At 53.7% G+C, this 20,996-nt stretch overlaps 1 protein-coding gene across 1 annotated transcript; it reads left to right on the top strand.

The window, feature by feature from the left end:
* Nucleotides 1-3,820: 3,820 nt before the first annotated feature.
* On the top strand, nt 3,821-19,602 carry NAA40 (N-alpha-acetyltransferase 40, NatD catalytic subunit). The gene is made up of 8 exons (XM_047823470.1): nt 3,821-4,049; nt 11,188-11,283; nt 12,273-12,325; nt 15,579-15,674; nt 15,749-15,907; nt 16,080-16,163; nt 16,630-16,707; nt 16,988-19,602. The coding sequence occupies exons 1-8, from the start codon at nt 4,044-4,046 to the stop codon at nt 17,127-17,129; spliced, it is 714 nt and encodes a 237-aa protein (XP_047679426.1). The 5' UTR covers nt 3,821-4,043; the 3' UTR covers nt 17,130-19,602.
* The last annotated feature ends 1,394 nt before the right edge of the window (nt 19,603-20,996 follow it).

Genomic DNA, 20,996 nt, shown 5'->3' with positions numbered 1-20,996 from the left:
CGGGGGCAATGTCTAAAGCCTGCCTCTCCCCAGCCGTGCAGTGACACGCGTGCCACTGGGGAGGTGTCTCCCCAGCCCGTGCCCCCTCACCCCCAGTACAGAAGATGACACAGAGCACAGGCCATCTCCAGGCCTCCGCAAAGCAAATGAATGAATGACTAGTTGAGAGCAGTTGAGGGCTGTAGGGCAAGCGGAGAGCAAAGCAGGGTGAGGGAGTGGCTGGAGCTGGAGGAAGAAGGGTCCAGAAAGTGGGTGGGAGGGGTGCAGGGCCTGAGAGAGAGGGGCAGAGGGTCTCCATCCAGAGGGGTGTGAGAGGAGAGCAGAGCAAGATGCCCGGGGCGTGTGTGTGTGTGTGTGTGTGTGTGTGTGTGTGTGTGTGTGTGGCTCATGAGGCAGTGTAGACAGCCTGGTCGAAAGAGGCAGAGGCTTGTCGGGGAGGGGAGGAAAGGAGCGGTGGGTGGGGTGGGGAGGGGTGGGGAGATGAACTTTTGCACCTTGGAAGGGAATTCCTTGGTCGCCCTGGGCCATGCCAGGTGCCTTCCTTATTCCTATCTCCTTTAATCTCATTTAATTCTCCCAACCTGCCTTGGGGAACATCAAGCCGGTGAGAAAACGGTCGCTGCGGGTAGTCTCACTGTAGGAATAAGGAAACCGAGTTTCTGGGTCTCGAGGCACCTTGCCTAAAGTCTCAAAGCTCCCAGGTAGCAGAGGAGTTTAAGCCCAGGCTGGTCTGACCCCAAAGCAGACTCTGTTCCACCACCACTCGAGGCCAAGGAAGCCCTGAGCAGAGAAGAGTCCACAATCGGGTGGAAGGATACTGATGTAGGGCAGGAACAGGGCATTGGACCTTCTCAGGCCTCTCACGGGGCCCAGATGATGTCACCTCCCCAAGGGACTGCTGGGCTCACCTCCCGGGCTTTGTCAGATATCCCGCAAATTCCAGCAGCCTGGGGGAAGGTGGACCCAAGAGTGAGGAGTGTCACAAGAGCCAGCGCATAAGGTAATCGTGGAGGCAGATATCTGGTCCCTCAAACAGCTGACCTTGAAATTCAAAGTGGGTAAGGAAACAAGAAAAGCCAAAACAGGGTGGGGACAGCTCAGGGTTGCAGGGGGGGGGGGGGGGGTTGAGCCTGATTCCCACCTTGCCCCTCCTCCCTCTGTAAACACCCTTGCCTACTCCTTCATGCTTCCCTGGCTCTGCAAATAACTGTTCCCGCCCCTGGAATCTCCTTGCCTCCTTCTCCTTCAAGGGCAAGTTCACAGGGCCCCTCTTCCCACCCTGGCCACTCTCCTCCCACCCTTAGCTCCCTCTTCTGGTCCCCAAGAGTACTTGCAAGCAAATTTTCTTTTTTTGCTTTTTTTCTTTTCTTTTCTTTTTTAACTTTATTTATTTTTGGTACTCTCTACACCCATTGTGGGGCTCAAACTCATGACCCCGAGATCAAGAGTTGCAGGCTCGGGGCACCTGGGTGGCTCAGTCGATTAAGCGTCCGGCTCTTGATTTCTGCTCAGGTCGCGATCTCACGGTTCATAAGTTCGAGCCCCGCATCCGGCTCTGCACTGACAGTACGGAGCCTGCTTGCGATTGTCTCTCTCTGCCCTCCCCCACTTGTCCCCCCCACCCCCGCCCTCAAAATAAATAAGCATCGGGGGGGGGGGGGAAGAGTCGCAGTCTCCACCGCCTGCGCCAGCCAGGTGCCCCTTCTGACCGAGTAATAGGGTTCAGGTTGAAGATTCATTCATTCCAGTCTACCTACATTCCTCTCGCCATCTCCTCAGGCTGGAAATACCATCATGCTGGCTGCGCTCCAATTTGTGTCTCCTGCCTGGACCTCCCCCCTGCTCCGAGTTCCAGACTCTGATCACCCCACATTTCTATGTGAATGTCTAAAAGACATCTCAAACCTGACATGGTCAAAACAGAATTCCTGATCTTCCCCAGCCCCACCCTCGTCGTGTTCCCTCCAAAGCTGCCCGGGTCTCTGTTGAAGCCGCTGCACTTTCCCAGGAGCTCAAGCTCAAAAACACACCCGGCAGACCCTGACTACTACTCCCATCCCCACTGCTGTCCAGCTGGTACAAGCATCATTGATTGCTCTTGCCTTTGATTGGAGCAATGGCCTCTGCATGGATCCTCCCGTGACCTTGCCCCTACACTGTCTTCTCAACCTGGTGGCCAAGAGCACATAAGACACTCCATGGCTCCTCCACGCAGACTCTCCTGCGGTGTCCCAGCTCACTCTATCCCAAAGTCCTTTAAAACCTACAGGCCCTAGGGAACCCGGCTGGCTCAGTCGGTAGAGCATGTAACTCTTGATCTCAGGGTCATGAGTTCAAGCCCCATGTTGGGCGTAAAGCTTACTTAACAACAACAAGCGTACAAGCCCTGAATGATCCTCTCTCTATTTGTTTTTTTAAAAAATTTTTTTAACATTTATTTATTTTTGAGACAGGGAGAGACAGCATGAATGGGGGAGGGTCAGAGAGAGAGGGAGACACAGAATCCAAACAGGCTCCAGGCTCAGAGCTGTCAGCACAGAGCCTGACGCAGGGCTCGAACTCACGGACTGCGAGATCATGCCCTGAGCTGAAGTCGGACGCTTAACCGACTGAGCCACCCAGGTGCCTCTACCTGCCTCCTTTTAGAACACAAGTGCTGGGGGCGTTTGGGTGGCTCAGTTGGTTAAACGTCCAGCTTCAGCTCAAGTCATGATCTCGAAGTCTGGCCCTGTGCTGACAACTTGGAGCCTGGAGCCTGCTGTGGATTCTGTGTCTCCCTCTCTCTCTCTCTCTCTCTCTCTGCCCCTCGCCCTCTCACACTCTGTCTCTCTTTCAAAAAAATAAATAAGCATTAAAAAAAATTTTCTTTTTTAAGAATACAAGTTCTGTGAGGGCAGGACTTTTCTGTTATGGCTGTTTGTTTTGCTGTCGGGAACAGTGCCGAGCCCATGGTAGGCCCTCAATAGATACTGTTGAGCACTTGTTTTGGGGTCATCACTGCACTGGGCACTGGAAGATGGGATAATGAGCAAAACCTGACCAAGTCTATGAAACTTAAGTCTCGGTCAGCGGTCGTCTAATTTTCGCGAGTATGACCCTACCTGCGGAGCTCGTGGAAGATTGACTCCACCCCTGGGGTTCTGGGGTAGGACACCCGGTAGGACCCAGGGGTGTATACAGTGCATTCAGCTTCCCAAGTGATTCTGATGCAAGGGGTCACGCTGGTCTGCTGGGACAGACTGAAAGTCCTATCGTTCAGGACACCTGAGGTCTCATTTCCACAGCACCATCCATTAAACAGTGTTGCTTGCCTGTCTCCCCTCTAAACAGTGACGTTTTGGACTGCTCGTCTCTGTGTCCCCTGGGTTCAGCACCGCGTAGGTGGCGGTGAATGCTTATTGAGAGAGCGAATGAATGAGGAACGAACAGTTAGACGGATGAATGAATAACGGGACTCCGGTTAGAAAAGGAACTTCAAGAGTTCAAGATCTAAGAGGCGGGAACGTTTCCAAAGAGTTTCCCTGTGCCCGAAGGTTGCGGGAGGAGCTGGTGTTTCCGAGGTCATGACGCGTTTGCTCCTCTGCGAAGGTGCCCCGGGCCGGGCCGGGCCGGACCGGAGCGGCCGCGGGGAGGCCGAGCGCTGGGGCAGTGCTGCCACCCACCCTGCGGCCTGGCAGCGCTCTGCTCAGGGCCAGGCGCGGCCGTTGCCATAGCTACAGACACAGCCTGGAGAAGAGGGGGGCGGGTCCGGGCTTACGTCATTCCTAGCGCGACGCTGCTCCGCGCCTCCCGCCTCTTTCGGGAGCGAGACCCTCCACCCGCCTCCCAGGCTCTCCACCTGCGCGCTTCCCCAGCTCGCGCCCTCCCCCTCTCTGCGCCGGCGCGGTGCCCGCCAGGGCGCGCAGGGGAGCCCGCGAGGCGCATGCGCGGTGCGGGGCCCGCCGCCGCTCTGGTGTCGTCGCCGCCGCCGTCGCTGCCGTTGCCGCCTCCCTGCCGGCAAGTGTGGGAAGGAGGAGCTGAGGGCCGCCGCCGCCGTTGCCGCCATGGGGGTGAGTGAGGCAGGGAGAAGAGACGCGAGGGCCGGGAGCGCTCCCCGCTCCCTTCTCCCCCTGCGCCCCCATTGTTCCTTGAACCCCCCCTCACGTGACCCCGACACCCTCCGGCCTCACGTGACCCCCCAACCCCCACATGACCCGGCTCCCCCATTCTAAGTGTCCCCCAACTCGGCGCAGCCCGGGGATCCCTTGGGGAGCCCCCTTCTCCGGCTCCACCCCCTTGGGTGTCCCCCCCCCCGCTCCCCGCCCCCCGCCCCTCGCGTCGCGCCCGCCCCGCCTTCCCGGCTGACCTGTTATCTTCCTGGCCTCTCCCCGACCTCTGCGCGGTCCCTGGGGTACCCCCAGCCCCCAGGCGTCACCCATCACCTGGCTGTCACCGGCTTCGCGGCTCCCCACGTCCCAGGCCGACCCTGGCGTGGAGGGAACTGAGGCCCGGAGAAGAGGCACCCAGCCAAGGTCACACGGGCGGGGAGCAGGGGCCAGACCCAGACTCGGGCCTCCCCAGCCCTCCGCCACTGGCTGCGCTTCCTGCTACCCGGATTCTCGGGGAAGCCGGTGCCCCCCCACTCTTTCCAAACCTCTCCACCGGCTTCCTCCTGCTCCTAAAACGTCCTCTTCCCTTCCAACAGAGGCCTGTTCTCGAGGCCTCCTGGAGGCAACGGAGTGGTTCTAATTATTTCTTGGCTCGTTAGTAGGCTAAGTACTACAGGTGGCTTTGCACGGGCCGGCTGTGCGGGTGAGCAGGGGACCGATGGCGGGGCCACTGATGGCTCCAGCCGCAGATGGATAGTGACCACCTGTTCTTCCTGAGCCAGCCTGGAGGTGCGCCCTTCCCTGGCAGAGAGGGTTGGGCAGAAGTTACTCAGATATTTCTGTGAGTTCACCTTCCTAAGTTCCACTTAGAGTAGCATCAGTCATTCCCCTGTAGCTGGCCCTGCCTGGTACCCTGTGTACTAGGTTTTACCTGGAATTTTCCCCACCTGTAGCAAGCCCGGCCTTTGAGCCAGATATCCCTCAGTTCTCTCATCCACACGTGGCCAGCAACACGATACTGTGCCAGTGACACGGCCTTCCTGAATTGGAATTTTCTCATCTATGTAATGAGGATGATGATACCATCCCCCCCACCCCCCATGAGAGGATTAAATGAGATAGTGGATGTCCATAGCCCCATGGGTGCCTCTCAATTCGTGGCTGTTATTTTTGCTTGTATTCTCACCTTTTACTTTAGTTGTCTAAAATAGATCTGTGCTATTTTTAATCTATTGGGTTTGTCCCTCCTGTTGTTAACCTAGATTTTTCTCGTTTAAGTAGTTATTGACCGAACATACCAACTTGTTAGACAAAAATAGTTGTCTAACCCCTGTCGAAGCACTTTATGTAATCCATGTCAAAAAAACACATTCATCTTGTTTCAGCAAGGAATTTTGGGTACTGCGTACTTCCCATATAGAAAATCAAGCCTAGAAACCTTAGGCATATTTAACCTAGATTTTGCTGAAAGGCCCCAGACCCCAGCTCTTGCCGAAATGAGGTAAAATCGGGGCGCCTGGGTGGCTCAGTCAGTTAAGTGCCCGACTTCGGCTCACGTCGTGATCTCACGGTTTGTGGGTTCGAGCCCCGCGTGGGGCTCCGCACTGACATTGTAGAGCTTGCTTAGGATTCTCTTTCCCTCTCTCTCTGCCCCCACCCCTCCGCCCCCACTCATGCTTTCTCTCTCTCACAAATAAATTAAAAGAAAAGAAAGAAAGAAATGAGGTAAAATCTGTGCCCCTGGTATCCACTCTGTACCTGTCTACCCAGCATCAGCCACGACAGACTGAGCAGAAAACGAAAGGCATAACGTGCCATTCTGGCCAACGCTTCCTTATTGGTTGAGTTGAAAGCAGGACTCAGAGATACTGCGACCCTTGCTTCCTGGAGGGCCTCCCCACATTATTACTCTTACTTCACAGATGTGTTTCTCACAACAGCCCCTACCTAGTCTCTTCTGGCCTAAAGCTCACTGCAGAAGAGAAACTTGAATCTTCCTCCCTGAAACAGAGCTGGAACCCTCTCTGTCATTATGCTCATTCCTCATGGGTGGGGACTGTGGGCTCCCCACGTCAGTGTCAGGAAGGCCAGGGTTTGTAGCGATCACCCTCTGTTGGAGGGCCCTGCTGCGTTTGACAGCCTGACCTCAGGCTGAGAGTGGCGTCAGACCGAGCGCCCTTCTCTGCTTCAAAGGTCTTTCCACCCTTGATGCCACAAATGTGTGGTCTTTTCGGAATTAGAATTTAGAGCTCTGGCTCCCTTTGCCAAAAAAACAGGGTTTTTTTCCAGACACTGGATACTTTGAGGGGTGAAGGTATTGGCACCGAGAAGCTAAGAGGTGCTAAATCTCTTTTCTGAGATGTGCCTCCTGCCCCCATCTGTGTGCTTTTTGTTTTTTTAATTTCTCTGTGTGACTCCTGGCAGTCCTAGAACTGCCTGTGGAGACACTACTTTGATAGGAATAGCAGGGGAGGGGGGCTCTTGGGGGGGGTGCTCAGTCAGTTAAGCATCTAACTTTGGCTCAGGTCATGGTCTCAAGGTTCGTGAGTTCGAGCCCCCCCTTCGGAATTCTCTCTCTGCCCCTCGTGGGATCATCTCTCTCTTTCTCTCTGCCCTTCATTCACTCACACGCTCTTTCTCTCTCTCTCAAAAAAAAAAAAAAGTATATATATATATATATCTATATATATATATATATCAAGGGGAGGAGTTTCACAGCTTCGTGTGAAAACACTTATGTAATATGTAACACTTGATAACAAGTGCTGTATAAATGTAGTGTAGTTGATGTTGTGGAAGAAGCTCCCACTTTAGGGTTCAGACCTGGATTTGAATCTTGGATGATTCATTCAGCAGGTATGGACTTAGTACCTACTGTTTGCTGAGCACTGGGTATACATTGACTAATTTTACCAATGTGACCTCTACCTCTGCCTCTACCTCATGGAGTGCACAGTCTGGTGTGAGTGGGGGGAGGGGGTGGTAGGGAGACCTCTTTGAGAAGTCTTTTCACTGTCTCTGTGACCCTGAAAATGATCTCACCCCTCTGTGCCTCAGTTTTCTCATCACAGAAATGGGCACACATAACTTGGTGAGTTATTCTAAAGACCAAAATAAATCATCTTTATTTTTTTCTAATGTTCTGTTTACTTATTTATTTAAAAAAATTTTTTTAACATTTATTTATTATTGAGAGATAGAGCATGAGCATGGGAGGGACAGAGAGAGAGGTGGAGACACAGAATCTGAAGCAGGTCCCAGGCTCTGAACTGTCAGCATAGAGCCCGACACGGGGCTCGAACTCCCAAACCGCGAGATCATGACCTGAGCCGAAGTCCGACGCTTAACCGACTGAGCCACACAGGTGTCCCTGTTCTGTTTATTTTTGAGAGAGAGGGTGGGGGGGGGAGCGTGCGAGCAGAGGAGGGCAGAGAGAGAGGAAGACAGAGGATCTCAAGCAGGCTTTGTGCCCACAGCAGAGAGCTCAATGTGGGGCTCAAACCCACAAGCGGTGAGTGAGATCATGACCTGAGCTGAAGTCGGATGCTTAACAGACTCAGCCACCCACCCGCCCCGCTAAATCATCTTAAAGGTCAGCAGAGTGTGGCACTAGCGGATCCTTGTAAACAGAAGTCCTTATCTTTGGCATCTGGTACATTGTATCATTTTGTCCTAGCAGCAGTCCTGTGAGCTATAGGCATTGTTAGCCCCATTTTACTGATGAGGAAATCGAGATTCAGAGAAACTAAGTAACTGGCCCAAAGTCACACAGCTACTCAGAGGAAGAGCTGAGTATCAAATCCAAGTCTCTTGGCTCAAAATCCCACACTCTTTTTATTATATAAAGCTCCCCTGGGAAAGACACTTAACCACAATGAGCTTTACTGTTCACTGTGCCGATTTCCCATTTTAATTAGGAGAATTTTCCGGTGTCCCTGCAGGATAGCCTTACCTCCACAAGGCAGGGCAAAGCTAATTGGAACAGTAGGAGACCACTTTTCCTAGTGTGTGCTAGGTTTGAGGGAGAGCCCCTGCCTGTCCCGGCTGCAGCAGCCTGCCGCATACCCCGTGTGCAGGGACTGAAGCACTTAAGGGTCTCTTTCATTATCTGCCGTCTCGGGCCACGGCAGCCCCAAGCCTCACTCTGAGGGTTGCCTGGCTTGCCTGTTCCCTTGCATGAATGAGCCCATAAATCTCCCGGAGGCCTGGGGTTGGCCCTCCTGCTGCTTGTGCTTAGGAATTACTTACTTCATGTGCTTAGAAATGAGATGCTGTGGCGGGAACCCACGTTTCAGTGCTTTCTGGGTCCCAGGAGTCACCTGCACCTTTGATCTCTCGGCTCTGTATTGTGTTAAGGGAGAACTAGCATGCAGAGTGGAGGAGGGGAGCTCGTCTCAGCTGTAACGGCGTGCTGACTTCTGACCTGTCCTTCCAGCTCTTCTGTGAGGCCAGCATTCGTGTCCCCACTTTTCTGGGGATGGGCTTGCTTTCATAGGGCATGCAAGGGCAGCGGGAGGAGCACTGGCCTGGCCGATGCCAAAGCGCATGTTCTTTTCTTGGAGACCTGCTGTCTCGGGTTTGCCTGTTCCTCACCCCTACCTCAGTGTAGAGGTAGGGCCTGGGGCAGCACCGTGTGGGCACGGTGGCAGCGTGGCAGCCATTTCCAAGCCAGAAGGGATGAGAAATGAATTGCTGAGTGGCTACCTTAAGGGCACCTGAGGTCTCGCCTCTGTCTTGGCAGGACTGAGACGGTCTTTTGACATTGATGTTGGCCTTCCCGTTGGGAGACAGCCTGGCTGCTGGAACAAACCCTGGATCTGGGGCTCAAACCCTGGGGTTGAATCCTCTGCCATTTGCTCTTGGGGGAGCCCTACATGAGTCACGCCATCCCTTTGAATCTCAGTTTCCTCATGTGTGAATGGATAGGATGGCTTTTGCCCTGAGGAGCGAAGCAGTTATTTGTGAAAGTACTTTGTGAGCTGAGTGTATCCCTCAATGTTGTTTTGAAATTCAAATTCCCAGAGGAGAAGGTGGATGCTCTAAAACCTGCGTGTAGTAGAGAGGGGCTGGTCCTGTCCCCAGTCAGTCCTAGCATTATGAGGACAGTCTGCTTGCTTCTGTTTGTTCCTTTATTTATTTTTTTATTTTTAACTTAAAAAAAAAGTTTGTTTTGAGAGAGAGAGAGAGAGAGAGAGAGAGAGAGACAGCGCAAGTCGGGGAGGGGCAGAGAGAGAGGGACAGAGAGAGAATCCCGAGCAGGCTCTGAGCTGTCAGCGCCGAGTGATGCGAGGCTCAAACCCACAAAGCTGAGAGATCATGACCTGAGCCGAAGTCAAGAGTCAGACACTTAACTGACTGAGCCACCCAGGCGCCCCTGTTTGTTCCTTCCTTTAGGGAGGTGGGAAATGGGGTCTAGCCTTGCTTCCAGCCCAGTACTCAGTGTGGGGATAGTAAATAGCTGACGTTGGGTGAGTTTACACCTAGAAGAGCAGTTTCTGTGAGTTCCTTGTATCCGAGCTCTTGCCTTCTGGTCCCTCGAAATAAGAGTTAAGCAGTGTTGGGGAGCCTGATGGCTCAGTCCGTTTAGCCTCCGACTTCGGCTCAGGTCATGATCTCGCAGTTCGTGGGTTTGAGCCCCGCGTCGGGCTCTGTGCTGACAGGTCAGAGCCTGGAGCGTGCTTTGGATTCTGTGTCTCCCTCTCTTTCTGCCCCTCCCCGGCTTGTGCTCTGTCTCTGCCTCTCAAAAATAAATAAATGCTAAAAAAAAAAAAAAAAAAAAAGAGAGAGAGAGAGTTAAGCAGTGTCATTCCTTAGAGAGCCGAGGGTAGAATTTATCCTGAAACTTGTCCAGCAGCTGGTTTTTTCAACTCACCCTTTGCTGGGGCCAGTCGGTGTCAGGGCTAAGGTGCAGCTGGAGGTAGTAAAACCTCTCTCTGGGGAGCTCGGGGCACTGAGAGGTGGGGTCCGAAGAGGCAGTGTGTTGGTGCAAAAGCAGAGCCGTCCTGCCCGTGCCTTTGGGTGCCTTCTGGTGCCTTCAGGAGTTGGGCCGGGCGGGTGGGCAGCTTGGGATGCCTGCGCGGCTCTGGGCTTCCCGGGGAGTGAGAGCGAGGGCCCTCGTTCACTGAGAACAGGCCAGACTCATCCTCACCGGCTTACACCTCCAAGGACGCCTTCTGAGCCTCATTGGTCGGATGAGGAAAGGAAAGGCAGAGGAGGGCTGCGTCTTTTCCGAATACCACTCCGAAGAGACCTTGGATAAAGCCCGTCAGACTCCAGATGGGCTCTTTGTCCTGTGTCATTAGCTTTTTGCAAGAGAGTGAGAGAGTCTGTTGAGGCCTGAGAGAGCCCCGCGTGAGCCTTAAAATAGGATTTGCTCTGCACGCAGTTACGAGTGGTTTGCCACTTGCGCCTCTGTGCAAGGGCGCCCTCTCTTTGCTCCTCCCCTGTTGCCTGGGTGCCCTGCGGCGTGGCCTTGCTGACCGTGTGTCAGCCTGGCCTCTGTCCTCAAGTGAGCCCTTCGCTCTGCCCTTGTCGACACTAGGTGCGCAGTGTGCGCGGCGCTTCTGGGGAACAGAGCGCCCTGGCCCCAGGTTAAGAAAGGGGACCTGGTCCCAAAGGGGCTCCCCCAGACCGAATCTTTGCCTTCTGGAGCTGGAAGACACTGAAAAGGCTTTGAATAAACTTCTCCTTAGGAACAGCTTTCAGCGGCTACCTCACACGCCTCCCTGAAGCCTGCCCTGAATGTGTCTAAAATTAGTGGTTGCCTCCTTAGCAGGGAAAGGACGAGCGCATATTTATTAGGCACCTGCCGGGGCCCAGGCTCCGCCGCAGCCGTTGTCCTGTGCTCTCACGGGGTCCTCACAGCCACCCGTCAGTCCCGAGGGTCGGCAGTCGTTCTGACAGGGAAGCCGAGAAGTCTAGTGATGCTCCCGAGCTCTCGTGGCTAGAAAACGCTTGGGTCTTTCCCACCCCGCCAAGTGTGCAGCCAGGCGGGACCGGAAACCCCTGCCGCCGAGGCCAGGCCTCGGTTGCTCAGAGGCAGAGTGAAGCTTTGGTTGGCCACAGCCCTTCCAGCCAACTTTGCTTTTCCCTGTTGCAGAGGAAGTCAAGCAAAGCAAAGGAGAAGAAGCAGAAGCGGTTGGAGGAACGAGCAGCTATGGATGCCGTCTGTGCCAAAGTGGACGCCGCCAACAGGGTGACTCCCCTCCTTCCCAAGTCCCTTCCTCCTAGAACTTCAGCTTGGTTTTTAATTTGGCTTCTTTTGGCGCCACCCTGTGGCAGAATTTTGTTACTCTCCAGCCCACGCCTCCGCGGCCTCCTTGCTGCGGAGGCAAATGAGCCAGATGAGCCAAGCCGCAGCCCGCAGGGCCCGAGATCGGCCAGGGCGTGCGGGCACATGTGGACTCAAATGGGAGTGGCTGCTTCTCTCTGTGGGTCTCCTTCCGTACCAGTGGAAGAAGGGTCCGGAGACGTTTTTTGTTAGGATTTTGCATTTTGGTGAGGAAACCCCCCTGGTAAAATGTGATGCGGTTTTCTCATTCGTTCCTTCAAACATTAGTTGACCGACCGTCAGGTGCCAAGGGCTGTGCCGGCACCGGGGGCCGGGGGCAGCAGCCTGGTTCCGGGGGCCGGAGGCCAGGAAGGAGTAGCTGTGGAGCTAACCCTGACCCTAACCCCAGGGGTCCCAGGAGCAGGCTTGGCTTTCAAACAACCGAAGGCATTGCGCTCATCCTTCCTGCCCCCATTTCGTATCCCATTTTTGCCCTCATTTTAGCCCACCCACTAAACAGTCCACGTATAGAAGGAGGTGGTTCAGGGGCATGGTTGTTCCAGTTTGGGTTTTGACCAGGTGAGGCTGGTTGGGGGCTTCTTCGAAGTATGTAGCTGGATCAGGGGGCCTCTCTCTTTTGGCTCAGGTGACCTAGAGGCCAGTATTAGCGTTAGGCGAGTAGGGTCTCTTCTTAGCTTGTGACGTGAGGCTGACTTCAGTCTCGGGCCTTCTTACTAGAACCCTCCCTACCTGTGATTCCAGAGCTGAGGCAGGTGAAGGGTCTGTATGAGGGCTGCTCCTGGGCCGGAGCTAAGCCTCCCAGGGTGGGGCTGCACACCGGCACACCTCGGGGCGGAGCCTGCGACTGGGCCACGCCTGCGTTTGTGCTACACCTCTTTTCTTTCCCTCCACAGCTTGGAGACCCTTTAGAGGCTTTCCCAGTGTTCAAGAAATATGATCGAAATGGGTAAGTGTTTCACTCTCCAGCTGTTGTCTCCTTGAGGGTCTGAAGGGATTCACCTTCCCAGAGTATGTTTCCTCAGACCCGAATTTTCTCATTTGTTATGAAAAAGAAGCAGCTATGGCTCATGTCTTGTGGGGATAGAATCCCCCGGTCAGGGTGACAGAGGAGTCCCTAATGAACAAAGATTGCATAATCTTAGACTGAGGTTTCTTTAGGATCTGACATTGTCTCTGGGTGAAGAATCATAGAGCTGAAGAATCATAGAGCTGAAACAAACTTGAAAAATCTAGGCTGACTTCCTCCTTTTATGCAGGGGGAAACCGAGGCTCAGAGAAGCTGGATAAGATTTCTGAGCTACAGAGTTTCTCTCTGGCAGCTGAGGGGGCTTTTCATTCTCAATCTAAAGCTCTTTCCTGGAGTGTATGGTGTAATTGTTAAAAGCCACTTACTAGGGGCACCTGGGTGGCTCAGTTGGTTAAGCGTGACTCTTGATTTTGGCTCAGGTCACAATCTCACGGTTCATGATATTGAGCCCCTCATTGGGCTCTGCACTGACAGCGGGGAGCTTCTTTGGCATTCTCTTTGTCCCTGTCTGTCTGCCCCTCCCTCGCTGGTGCATGCTCTCAAAAAGTTAAAAAAATTTTTCAGGGCGCACCTGGGTGGTTCAGTGGGTTAAGCGTTCAACTTCAGCTCAGGTCATGATCTCACGGTTCATGAATTTGAGCCCTGTGTCGGGCTCTGTGCTGACAGCTCAGAGCCTGGAGCCTGCTTCACATTCTGTGTCTCCCTCTCTCTCTGCCCCTTTCCTGCTCACACTTGGTCTGTCTCTCTCTCTCTCTCTCAAAAATAAATAAAAATTTAAAAACTTTTTTAATTTTTTAATTGCATATATATATATATATATATATATATACACACACATATGTATATATATGTTTATTTTTATTTGAGAGAGAGCAAGGAGAGGAAGGGCTGAGAGAGAGGAGACACAGAATCCGAAGCAGGCTCCAGGCTCTGACCTGTCCACACAGAGCCCGATGCGGGGAAAAAAAAAATTTTTTTTAAAGCCACTTACTGGCTCTGTGACCCTGAACAAGTGACTTAACCTCTCTATGCCATTTTCTAATCAGAAATGGATCTAATAATAGTACCTTCCTCATGGATTTGTCACCAGCATTAGATGTAAAGTGCCAGTGCCTAGAGCTTACCAAAAGCTAGATCAGTGTTACCTGTTATTACTACTGTTATTGTTGCTAATCCAATTTATTGCTGTGGGATCTGGATTAAAGCCCCCTTCCCCTTTCTGTCCTTTTGGTTGATAAAACAGGAAGCATAATCTGTCTTACCAGAGATGCTGTTGGCTTAGGGAAAAACAGGGGTTATGATTTTAGAGAATCATAGCTATGGGTTTGAATCAAAACTGTAACTCTTAAGAACTATATTCAGACAAGCCACACAACTTAAGCCTCATTTTTTTTTTTAATCTGTTAAATGGAGTGATAATGCCAAACTTGCAAGGTTTTTCTTTTTTTTGTTTTTTGTTTTAGTTTATTTATTATTTGTTGTGAGAGAGAGAATGAGAGCATGAGCGCATGAGCAGGGGAGGGACAGAGAGGGAGGGAGACGGAGAATCCTAAACAGGCTCCGCGCCGTCAGCGCAGAGCCGGACTGGGGGCTCGAAGTGATGAACCGTGAGATCGTGACCTGAGCCGAAATCAAGAGTCAGGTGCTTAACCGACCAAACCACCCAGGCACCCCTTGCAAGGTTGTTTTAAGGAGGCGAAAGAATTATATCCAGTTCTGTAAGTAGCAGCTGGTATGAGTATTTTAGTCAACAAGAAAGACAAATGCACGTAGGAAAATTAGGAAGCAAACGCCTTGGTAGGTGACGCTGTATCTGCTTTTCATAGTTATGTCTGAATTTGATAGTGTCACATTCATTTGTTCTTCCTGTCTGTGATCAGATGCGCTACAGTTCCTCCAGTAGCCTTGTCATTCAATGTCCAGGAAGTCCTTTGACATAGTTTAGGGATACCTTACTGTGATAGCTTCTAGTGTTCCACATTCAGCATTCCTGCTGACTTTCAGAAATATGGAACAGCTCTGAAGCAGGCACTGCCAGCTGACTCTGGGCTCCTTTGGTGCCTAGAATTTTGTGTGATCTGTGTGGCTGTGATCTTGCTTGAATGTACTTCAAGAATTCAGATTAATGGAGGATTCATATCTGCAGACTGGCCTTAGGAAGATCTACAGCTAAAACAGATGCGGTGCCGTGTTTGGGCATTTCTGACTACTACACGGTCAGTACTCAAGGAAAGGAAGACTCTTCAGGGCCAAAAAGTTCTGAATTTATAAGGCTGAGCACATGTGCAGGTCATATGGCGTGCCGGGCAGCAGAGGCGACAGTCGATTCCAACGGGGACATCCTCTGAGGGGTCGTGTCAAAGGCCGCTGGAAGATGCTGATATGGGAACTCTGCAAGGACCCAGCATCACTGACTGCAGTCTTGTCATAATCCGGCACTACCTAGAGACCGGGATTTCATACTTTGGCCAAAGAGTTTAACTGTAATTTATTAAAGTTTTATTTAGAAGCACGTAGATTAAGACACCTTAACATCTACCGCATATTTGTTAGATGTAGAAATATCTAGAAATAAGATAGATTTCTTATTTCTATCTTAAGAAAGAAAACAGCATGGAGTTGGACCCCATTCCACCCCATTTGATCAACCAAGTGCATCTGCTGTGTCCTCAAAGGAAATGGCAGGCAGTACTCCTCACGGGGGTTATGGGCCATGGACTTCTCAAAGGGTCTGAGGTGACCCAGCCACTTTCAAGGCCCCAAGGGAGCCCAGAGATTAAATGCCTAAGGGCAGGAACTAAAGGAGTCAAGACTCTAGTGTTTATAACAAAATACAGAAGAGCTGGATTTCAAGCTTTGCTTGAGAAAGCAAAGAGGTAGCAGAGAGGGGCAGAAGTTTACAAGGTGCTGAGTCTGATAAGGGCCTCACGTGGGGGCAGGAAATGGGACTGTGGTCAGGGTGGTGGGCCGGCGATGACAGTTGTTAATCTCGGCCCGCAAGGCTTCATCCTTCACAGGCATCTTCTGTAGTCACAGTCCGGAAGGCAGGGCACAGGCTTGGCTTTTCTCTGTAGATTAACAGACCAGGCCCGCTTCACTGGCAGGCTCTCAGGGCGGCAGGTAGCGCTCGGGCCTGTAGCCGGCTCCACACGCCTCCGTTTCCACTTTGCAGGTTAAACGTCTCCATTGAGTGTAAGCGAGTGTCCGGACTGGAACCAGCCACCGTGGCCTGGGCCTTCGACCTGACCAAAACCAACATGCAGACCATGTAAGCACACCCCGACGGGTCTTGCTCCTCCCCTTTCTGGGGTTTCCCGCCCTGACTGCCCCCACGTTTCCCAGGTACGAGCAAAGCGAGTGGGGCTGGAAGGACCGAGAGAAACGGGAGGAAATGACAGACGACCGAGCCTGGTACCTCATTGCTTGGGAAAGCAGTTCCGTCCCTGTTGCCTTTTCTCACTTCCGGTTTGACGTGGAATGCGGAGATGAAGTCCTGTACTGGTAGGAGCCCCAGCTTGGGGTGGGCGTGGGGAGGAGATGCTGACACTGCTCCAGGCGTCCAGCCGGGTGGCAGAATCCACTGTCCCCGTCAGGGTCTGCAGGCTGCCAGGGCCCCAGGCTCCTCCGACGGGCCCTGCCTCCCCATGCTCACGTCGCTGCTTTCTTCGTCCAGCTATGAAGTGCAGTTGGAAAGCAAGGTGCGGCGGAAAGGCCTGGGGAAGTTCCTCATACAGATCCTGCAGCTCATGGCCAATAGGTAAGGGCCACCCTGCGTGTCGCTCCGTTGCAAGGATCTGCCTCTGAGCCATCCGCAGTTCTTTGAGCCTCCGTGGAGGACAGGGCCCATAGGAACGTTTTGGAAGAAAGGCGTGTAGATAGAACCCTCTCAGTAAGAGTCCCTGCCCTGCTGGGACTCCAGATTTTGTACATGCGTTTCGATGCAGCGTTGCCTCGGAGAGCCTGTTGTGCCCCAGTCGTGGGGGTGCAGAGAGGAAGTGGAGAAGGAGCCGGTCAGGTGGGGGCCTGGCGGCCGTGTGGTCTCGTCAGCCCCATAACAGAGGGAGCACTGAGCTCCGTGGGTGCCCAGCGCGGAGGTAGAGTCAGGGCGCGGAGCAGCGCTCCTCACGAACAAATGGGAGACAGCAGGCAGAGGCATGAAAGAGGAGGCGTGATTTCACGTCTGTTTCTCCTTCTGGAAGGTGTTCTCTCTGCTTTCTTCTCAGCACACAGATGAAGAAAGTTATGTTAACTGTATTTAAACACAATCATGGCGCCTACCAGTTCTTCCGAGAAGCACTGCAGTAAGGAGCTGGGCCCCGGTGTGGGACTCTCTGGGCAGTAGGAGGTGCCTGCCCCAGGGTCCTGGCCCTCACCCTCGCGCTCATTCGTCCTGAAGCCTGAGCTCCCAGTCTAGCGGTCCATGGGAGTGGCCTGGGGATCAGTGAGATGTGGGGCAGTGCCCTCTGGCTGCGCCCTCACTCCTAGGGGTGTCACAAGTGCGGCTGGTGGAAAAGTTCTCAGGCCGGGGAGGAAGGCAGTCAGCTGCCTGCAGTCCAACCTTTCTTCTTCCCTGCCTTGCAGATTTGAAATCGATGACTCTTCCCCCAGCATGTCTGGGTGCTGTGGAGAGGACTGCTCCTATGAGATCCTGAGCCGGAGGACCAAGTTTGGGGACAGCCAGCACTCCCACGCGGGCGGGCACTGTGGTGGCTGCTGCCACTGAGCTCCCAAGCTAGAATGCTCTCTCCAAGGCCTGTCTTCTCCCCGGGCTCACGCTGCCGGCCAAGTGCCCTCAGAGCTGTGGCCTCCTCAGTCCTGCGTGTGCCAGGCTGCAGCCTGAGAGCACGGAACCCTGGGGAGGAGTGGTCCAAGCTGCCCCTCCTCCTCTCTCCTGGAAGAGCAGAGTGCCCAGAAGGAGCAGAGAGGAGAGGGTGCTGAGGGAGGAGCTGGCGGAGGCCGGGCACGAAGCGTATCTTCTCATGGTGGCTGCCTTCTCGCTTGGCCCTTGTGCCCTTGAGCCTGAGGTTCCCCACCTTCTCTGCAGATGGATTCCTGACAAGCCCCCTCCCTCCCCCCTGCCACACACACACTTGGACAGATGAGGTGTTTATACCCACCTTTATAAAAGTCCTGGAGCCCCGGGTCAGGGTCTGGCTGGTCCTCAATGAAGAATGGATTCCGTATGAGATCGGGACGTAGAGATAGGCTTCAGAGAGACTCACATTTCATAGATGAATGCTCTGGCGGAGACTGTGGGAAGGCCTTTGTGCCACGATGCTGGGAAGCGAGGGGCTCTTTCTAGCTGTGCTTTTATGGGCTCACGGCGGCCGGGGAGGCATTCCAGGCGACCGGCCCGTCGGAAGGAAGGCCCCATCCCTCTCTCTGAGGACCAGGGACAAGGTGTGGATGGGGGTGGGGTGGGGGGGCCAGAAGACAGTTGCGTCTCTGGGCTTTTGGACTTAGTGACTCGAGCTCTTCGTTCACAGAAACAAGCCGGAGGTCCTGCCGGTGCCTCTCCATCGCCCTTCACCACTTGTTCTCCCTCAGCTCACCCCCTCGCCCTGTTCTTACTCTCACAGGGGAGAATAACGTTAGGGAGCCCCTCCCCTTCCCCCAGAAGGATCCCTCGTTCCTGGCGTATTCAGTACTGTCTCCTCTCAGATCTTGGTGCTGATTGCTCTCTGAAGGTGGGGCCCCCCCTCCCGCTTCAGAGAGCCCCCAGCCAGCAGCAGGCCCCGCTGCCTGCGCTCCCCAGCCTTGCCCCTTGCTGCCTCAGTGAGGCCCTGGCGCCACTGCCCTGGCTCGCGGCTTCGGCTGCAGCAGGAACGCCTCTCGGTGGCCCAAACCGCTGCTCCTCTCTCTGTCCAGTGTCCGCCTTCGGCAGCGGGCTGGAGCAGGGGGAGAAGGCCTTCCTCCTCTCCCGCGGGATAGAAAGGCTGTGGGTCAGAGCTTCTACTTGCCCTGATCTCCGGGCCTTGTTCCCCTCCCAGGGAAGGTAATGACCAAATTCTTATCCAGGAAAAAGCCCCTGCCGCCTCCCCTTGGACATCCTTGAGCTCTGCTTTAGGGAGTGTCTTAAAGGTTCTAGCCTTTGTGAAGTTGCTCTTCGGAGGTCTGTTCTGACCTCAGCGTCTGCCCCTACCCCACCCTCTGCCCTGACTCAGGTGGTCTATGCTGGCGGGTCTCCCTGGAGCTGTTCTTGCCTCTCCCCTACTTTCCTGCTTGTGCAGGGGCCTGTCGCACGGCCTCCTTCACCCACCCGGCCCTCCTGAGTGCTCCGTGTTGCTCTTGACCCCGCCAGCAGCCGACGTGGCACTCCGTTGGAGAGGGCCTTGCAGCTTTACACTGGAACAAGCCCCCCTCTGCCCCCGCCTTCTGGCTTGGGGAGGGGGGATGGATTTTACATGGGCGGGGGTGGGGGGGAGAAATTGGAATTGAATTGCTGGGAGGGCATTGGTGGGCTCCCTCCAAGAATCATGGAATGACAGAAGCATGTTTAGGAATTTTTTTCCTCTGATCCTTATCTCTCGACACAGAATGGATAGATATTTATTGTCTTAGATCATGGATTTCTGATACCTCCCATTCAAGGGGATCAAAAGGAACCCCACTGTAAATTCTTCATGAGGTGAGTTCAGTGTATGTCGTCTCTTTCCATTCATCGGACACCTGTCACTGAGCCCACTGGCAGATGGGGTGCCTGGTGCCGCACCCTGGTCCTCCTGCCTCTGCCGGTCACTTCCTGCAGGGCTGCTGGGGGTGGGGGTGGGGGTCAGGGCTGGGGCGGGAGAGGCACTGCTTGAGGCCAGTAGGCCACTCTCTGTTGTTGGTGTTGAGCCCATTCAGTTCTCACTTCCCCGGGTCTTGGTTTTGAGAAACAGGGCAGGCCTTTTGTTCCCGGCTTTTTTGTGTGTTTGTTTGGGGCATGTTAAAATATTTTTTAAGACTTTTTTTTTTTTTAGTTGTATCCACCCTATTTCAGATTCTTTTTGTTGATGTCAAAAATGTGTATATGACATGCCTATGGTTCTTTTTAACCCTTTCTGGTTTTGTTTTTTAGAGGAAACTGAAGATAAACTCCTTCTTGATATATATTTTTTTCTTTAGCAACTTGTTATCACTGGAATCAAAGGGAAAAGTGATCTCTTTTTGCATTGGTTGTATTTGTATGTCACAAATAAAAGACACTTTGTTCAGCTGCTGGGATGGTGTCCTAATGCTGGGGTGCCATGGGCAGCGTGGTCTCGGGGGACACCCCTGACCTTCACAGTGTCCCACTGTTGGCCTAAACCCTGGCAGGCATGTAGCGTGAGGCTGCACACCCCTTCCTGTGAAGGAGACCTCGGCCTGAGAAAACCTCGGTGTCTGGGGCAATAGCCAGGGGTGGGAACTGAGACCAAATCCGCCTGTTCGTGCCACTTCCCACTGGCCCCGGGTTAGAGGTAAGAGGTCTTTCAAGGGATGCCTGCTTTGTATCTGGGACCGAGTCCCGAGCCAGGCACGTTGTGACATCTGACATCTGACATCTTTGGCTAAATGTAAATTCTAGTGCCCCGGTGCCGTGAGTGGGAGTCGAATAGATTGTCTTTTTTTATTTTATTTTATTTTTTTAACGTTTATTTCGTTCTAGAGCATGCGCGAGAGCACGTGCGCGAATGTGCGGGGGAGGGGCAGAGAGAGGGAGAGCGAGAATCCCAAGCAGGCTCTGCACTGTTAGCGCGGGGCCCTACTCGAGGTTCGAGCTCAGGAACCGTGAGATCGTGACCTGAGCCGAAGTAAGAGTGAGATCATGAACTGAGCCGCTCAGGCACCCCGAGCGTGTGTTTTCTTTTACTTTATCGGGTTATTCAGAATATTCTTTGTCTCTTAAAAAGATGCTAAACCCCTCTTCCCTTCGCTGATAAAAGACAAAGGCGCAAAGGAAGGGTAACTCATGTCAGGCCTGACAGGACAGGAGAGTTGACAGGCGTGTGACAGATGGAGCTACTCAGTTTCTCTCCCAGGTGGGACTCAGTCCCTGGCCCAGGGTGAGCTGGGAAGAGAAGTAGGAGGTGGGCCAGGAGCTGGTGTTCAGAAGCACTTCCGTGGACACTGGAGGGGCCAGCCTTGTGCTCCTGGCTGGGAATCCTATGTGCTGGAAGGTGGCAGGAGGCCAGGAGGGGCCCCAGGCCACATGGAGTCGCCTGTGCGCTGGCAGGGCAGTGACCTGGGGAAGGCAGGGCAGGCAGGTCATAGTGTTCGGTGACTGTCACTATGTTGTGGCCTCAGCCCTGTGGGCGGGGCACCCCTGGGGGATGGTTTGTGCCCTGGTTGTATCAGGGAGGCACAAAGAAAGGCGTCACAGTCCTTGGGAAAAGGAGAGCGTTTCACTGGGCTAATTGTACCACGGATTTCTCCTGTGACAAAATTCTGCCCCCTAAGCTCTTTGTTCCTTGCAGGCTGTTTTAATTTCAGGCAGGACTTCCTTGGGATGACTGTCCCCTCACCACAGGGCAAATGGCCAGAGTTGGAAGGGTGTGGGGCTCTTTCTTGGTCACCGCTGACTGGGGTCTGCGCCCACCTCCTCTCCCACCTTCCTGAGTGGCCTGGG

This window comes from Prionailurus viverrinus, chromosome D1 (assembly GCF_022837055.1).
Source record: "Prionailurus viverrinus isolate Anna chromosome D1, UM_Priviv_1.0, whole genome shotgun sequence".
NCBI lineage: Eukaryota > Metazoa > Chordata > Mammalia > Carnivora > Felidae > Prionailurus > Prionailurus viverrinus.
This window is presented reverse-complemented; position numbering and strand designations above follow the sequence as displayed.

Excerpts from the sequence above, each read along its gene's own strand:
- NAA40 (XM_047823470.1), top strand. Across the intron at positions 15,675-15,748 it reads AAAACCAACATGCAGACCAT|GTACGAGCAAAGCGAGTGGG; the intron begins GTAAGCACACCC and ends CACGTTTCCCAG. Across the intron at positions 16,164-16,629 it reads CTGCAGCTCATGGCCAATAG|CACACAGATGAAGAAAGTTA; the intron begins GTAAGGGCCACC and ends CTTTCTTCTCAG.